This window comes from Brachypodium distachyon, chromosome 4 (assembly GCF_000005505.3).
Source record: "Brachypodium distachyon strain Bd21 chromosome 4, Brachypodium_distachyon_v3.0, whole genome shotgun sequence".
NCBI lineage: Eukaryota > Viridiplantae > Streptophyta > Magnoliopsida > Poales > Poaceae > Brachypodium > Brachypodium distachyon.
The window spans coordinates 46,511,559-46,516,581 of NC_016134.3; the positions used below are offsets into that span (position 1 = coordinate 46,511,559).

Below are 5,023 nucleotides of genomic sequence, written 5' to 3' on the forward strand. Positions count from 1 at the left end.
GCGGCAGAACAGTTCTCATCCGCCGCGAACAGCAACTGGAAGTCTTGATGGTCGATGTCGCCAAACTGGGAGATAGGTGCTGCTGAGCGCAACGAACCGGCGGCGAAGGAGAAAAGGCAGCTAGATATCCAGCACACATCATATGTGGATGGCGTGTCTCCAAAGAAGGCGGCTAGAATTGCAGCCAGGAAGGGGCAATCAAAGCACACGAGTGGTCTTCTGATAAGAACAATCAGGCGGGTGGCCGGAGATGGAACTTGCGCATTTTGTGGAAGCGGGGCGGCGAAGCGCAGCCACGCATTTGCCACGAAATCGAGGCCATGAGTAGGGGGGATTTTGAGGTAGAGATGGATTTGCTTGTATGTCTTAGACCGGGGGGAAGGAAGCGGCAAATCTTGGAGGGGCGCACAGTCTTGAGGAGCGGGTGCGGCATCGAGAGTACTAAATCGGAGGGCGTAGTCGTCAAGGTCTACGAGGTTGTGGCTGACAAGATTATCAAGAATTTCTTGGTGGGAGACAGCAAAGGAGAAGCAGGTGGGAGAGAGCTGCTGAACCTGAAATTGACCAGCGGAGCCGCCGATGCAGACTTGGAGTAGCGATGACATCAACCTTTCGTTGAGCACGAAGGGAGACACTGGTACCGATACAAGCAGCCGGAGATGCGGATCTCCCTCACCGGGCGAAAAGCGAACACCAACGGAGCGCCAGATCTGGTCCTATAGTCCCTTCCCATGGCATCTCTGACACCAAGGGTAGTGAAGAACTCATCAATCGACGGCAAAAGGGGGTTGCCGGCAAGGGGAAGCAACGGGCGTGCGCGGGATCTCCGTGCGGCATTGGGACGATAGGCAGGGCGATGGCGGCGGGGGAGCGGAGCGGGATGGTAGGCAGGGTGGCGGAAGGCGGAGGGGGGCAGCCGGCGACCATGGGACAGGCAGCGGCGTGCTTGATTTGAGCACGGCGGCGCGATTTGGTGGTACGGCGGTGGGGGTGGGTAGGTGGGTAGGTGGGGCGGAGGGGGTGGGAGCGGGGGTGGGGGGCGAGCCATCTTCCATCGCCCTAGATGGAGATGATTGCGGGCCCGAAAAGTTTGGCATTGGAGAAGGAGGAGGGGGACGAGGATGAGCACGAGAGGCCTCGTGACGACGAGGAGAGGAGGAGGAGAAAGCGATGCTCGATTATCTCGTCTACTTCCGCCGTGAATGGATGGAGTTATGGTCAGCGGACCACGGTGACATTGAGAAAACAAATGGGTAATTTAACCTCTCACTCATGATTCTGGTGTTAATTTTTTTGATTTCACTAAATATGAAGCAGATAATTTCGTTTATAAACCAGTTATCTGTACTGTCTTTAGCTTTGAAGTCAGCCCCTCTAACATGTTCCGTGATTAGTACGGACATTTATTTTGATATGATCACCATGCCGTAAAAATGATGTACGATGACTGATGTGATGCATATTCTGGAAGAAGTAATAAAACAAAATGTATAGAAATCCAATCCCTAGATACTCTTCGTTCATATGAAAGCAATTGTATTCGTTGATGTGTGTGAGTTGTGAATGGATGCAGCTGAAGTGCCCGCCTTGAGGTTCAATCAGGAGCCGGTGCCGAGCCATGCTGGTTTCCATCCTGCACTGCAGATTTTTTCTGTCAAGGTGATTGAGCTGAAGAGTATAATGCGCTGGCCAATTGATGTGTTCGGCTTCATAGCTGTTCGTGACGCATTGGACCAGAAACGCAACCATATCTTTGAGCGCGCCAGGGACAACTGTCAGAGGGTCACGGCTGAGGTACCACTGCACTTAACAGCTTTCCCTATACTTTCATTATCTGCATGGGTGTCACTCAATAATCAATATTTTTCAAACGAATTTCGAGGAAAAGAGATCGGAATGTTGCGTTCAGAATCGTTGGTCTTTACAGCTAGTTTACAACTTCAGGTTTGCTACATCACTGGTTGAAGTTCAACCATGAGATGCATGTTGCAGTTTCGTGCTGAAATTGGTTTTGAGAGTCTCAACTCGTTCTATCAGTGATGCCTAATAGTTTAAGAAATTGAAGTACATTCCATAATTAGATGTGTGTCACTGTTTCATTTCACGAATAAGATTTTTGTTGTTGCGCAATTTCACGAATAAGGTGATAGTGCTAATTATATCACTGATGCTAATGGATATTAGTTAAAGGAAACTAGATGAACAGCCTGAAATATTCACTATACATTACCAGTGCGTGGTCAGAGACATGTGATGGCATTGATCATGTCTGGGTTTAAACACTGTCAAGAGGTCAGTTGCCAAAGGCACTTGGTAAAGTAAAAGCGACAAAATATATCTGACACATTGAATCCTCTTAAAGTAACCCCTTGTCGGCCTAGGCTTTGAATTGGACAGTTCAGATCGCCTGATATCGCTCTGCTCTGTTTAACCGAAGAGCGACAGTGCTAACTGAAGAATTGGACACTTGACTACAGAACTGAAGCTGCATTCCTGACAACCTGCTGGTTTGTGTCAAGACTTTTGTCTAAAACATAGATGTATGTCTTGGAGGTATTTATGATGGTAATTAAGTCAGTAGGTCGGGTTGAGTTGCCTGGGGAACGATTAGTTGACTAGTCGATGACTTTCTGCCCGTTGCTGCTTGTTGATTCTTGTAACAATATTTGCACTGCTGCTACATCTGTTGAGGAGCCCAGCCCACTTCTCAAGCACCTAACATGCCTCCTTTGTCTGACGAATAGGACGTTAGCGGTTAGCATACTCACTCCGATCCATAAAAAGTGTCGCCCACTTAGTACAAAATTTGTACTAACTTAGTACAAAATGGACGACATTTTTTATGGATCGGAGGAAGTATATCATGGTTGACTTATGGGACATGCATAGTAATAATAACTCGCTTCTTTTTGCAATATAGGCTATTATGGTTCTGTCCTAAGTCAAAACTTTGTAAGGTTGTAGGAAAAAATGTCAGCATTTATTTGATATCTGGATGTTGATGTTTTCTTTTATATATTTGGTCAAGCTTTAAAAAGGTTTGATTTAGGGCAAAACCAGAATACCCTATATTGTCAAAAGGAGGACTATATGAATGGTTAATTGCTTACTTTGCTTTGGTTTTTGTTTCACCGTCAACTCATGTTTACAGCCTTGGATGGAAACTATGACATTTGAAATAAAAACATGAGATGTGATGGATATATTAAGAAAAATTGTTCAATTGCTTTGTAGGCCACGTTTTCCTTCTGTGCAATCACTTCTCCAAAAAGTTTGCTGCTAAATATATTTTGTGGTATTTTATCCAATATGTATACCTATTAATCATCAAGTGCTAATTAGTTGTGTGCACCGATTGATGCCAAGGTGGAGGGATCTCCTCCTTTTCGGAAACAAAATTAATTAATTACTAGTTTCTTTCTGTCCAACAAAACTGCAAAATATTTGCTATGACATATGTACCAATATTCTGTTTCCAGTTCTGATAATGTAGATACGTGGCTGAAGCATTACCGGAAAGAGTTCTTATCTGAAATCATGTCATGAATGTTTGCAGGATTCATCACTAGTCCTTACCGGTCCAAGTCGCGCAGTCGTGTTGGAAGACCCTATCGATTTCGAGATTGAGCTAAGGGTCAAGCATGCAATGCCCTCTCAAGATAAGCTCTTGACCGGTGATGTCTTTTGTTATAACTGCATCGCTCATGTACGGAAAGCTGGCTCTCTCAAGAAGTATTTGCATTCGGGCCCACGGCGCACGCTGGAGTTCAGGTATGCACATTTGGAGACGGCACAGGAGGCCGCAATAAAAGTCTGGATCTCGGAAGGGTCTGCCGATTTCTGCGCAAAGTTCATTGCTGGGACAGGTAGCATCGAAGAGAAGGTCACGCTGCTGGATTCTAGAGATGACATGGTGCCCATCTCTAGTGATGGGTTCGTCAATTTCTCACGCAGTGCTGTTGTTGTTAAAGGAAAGCTGATTGTTGGTGTTGAGGCAAGGCGAATTGGTGACGGAGAGACCAGCAGCGTTTCCAAAGAGGTGGCCTTCACCCGGGCGAGATCCGGTGAGAGCTATGGCACAATCGATGTTGGGTTTTGCAAGATGGGCGTTGTGGTTTCTTGGTCCCTGTTGTTTTGATTTGTGAAAAACTGTATGTTACGTTTTGAATTGTTGAGGATACTAATGAGGCGACAAAAGCCTGGCCAGCCTACTTCCCAAGCACCTATAATGCCTCATTTAGCTGACGAATTGGACATTGGTAGTTATCATATGGTCAATATCATGGTTGTCTTATGGACGTGCATAGGAATAATAACTCCCTCTGTTTCACAATATAGTCTATTACGGTTTTCTCCAAAGTCAAACCATTGCAAGTTTGTAGGGAAAAAGTTCAACGTTCACTTGGTATCTTGGATGTTGATGTTTCCTTGTATATATTTGGTCAATCGTTAAAATGTTTGATGTCGGGCAGAACCATAATACCCTATATTGTCAAAAGGAGTATTTCATATGAATGGGGAAATGCTTGCTTTGGTTTGGTTTTGTCCAGTAAATCATTAACCATAACTACTACGCTATGGGCGATGTTTTCTGGAAAATTGTGGCTTATGTGTTTGTAAGGCGATGGTTTCTGATTGGAAAACTGTTTGCGAAGTGGAGTAAACATGACACAAACTAGTGCTCTGCATGCTCTGATGGGAAAGAACACTATTTTGCATGGACAATCAGACAATGGTACAAAAAACCTTCTAAAATTGTGTTCATCATTGTTTATCATGATACAACATGCACTATACATTCCCACATCTGCAAACAATCTTAACAAGAAAAGCAGGAGCAAGCCACAGTTGTAATTTCTCCATCTTGGGCGTAATGTTACTCTTGGACTTGCCCTGGTAGGTCTTTTTACGAATCTTTGCCTCACCGCAACTTATTGGCTTCTATCTTTTACACTATCTCTCACCAAAGGGTCCCATGCTCCGGCACTAACGGTCTTTCTTATAGTGTTATTGCAATGTAATC

General features: G+C 45.0%; 1 protein-coding gene across 1 annotated transcript; it reads left to right on the top strand.

Moving 5' to 3' along the window:
• Nucleotides 1-1,063: 1,063 nt before the first annotated feature.
• On the top strand, nucleotides 1,064-4,138 carry LOC100835767. Its single transcript, XM_010241210.1, has 3 exons — nucleotides 1,064-1,253; nucleotides 1,574-1,794; nucleotides 3,557-4,138. Exons 1-3 carry the CDS (start codon nucleotides 1,064-1,066, stop codon nucleotides 4,136-4,138), a joined length of 993 nt encoding a protein of 330 aa, XP_010239512.1.
• The last annotated feature ends 885 nt before the right edge of the window (nucleotides 4,139-5,023 follow it).

What these genes read in the sequence shown, in the direction of transcription:
- LOC100835767 (XM_010241210.1), top strand. Translation starts at nt 1,064, where the DNA reads ATGGAGATGATTGCGGGCCCGAAAAGTTTGGCATTGGAGAAGGAGGAG. An exon ending in GACATTGAGAAAACAAATGG is followed by an intron (nt 1,254 to 1,573) that starts GTAATTTAACCT and finishes GAATGGATGCAG; the next exon opens with CTGAAGTGCCCGCCTTGAGG. An exon ending in GTCAGAGGGTCACGGCTGAG is followed by an intron (nt 1,795 to 3,556) that starts GTACCACTGCAC and finishes GAATGTTTGCAG; the next exon opens with GATTCATCACTAGTCCTTAC.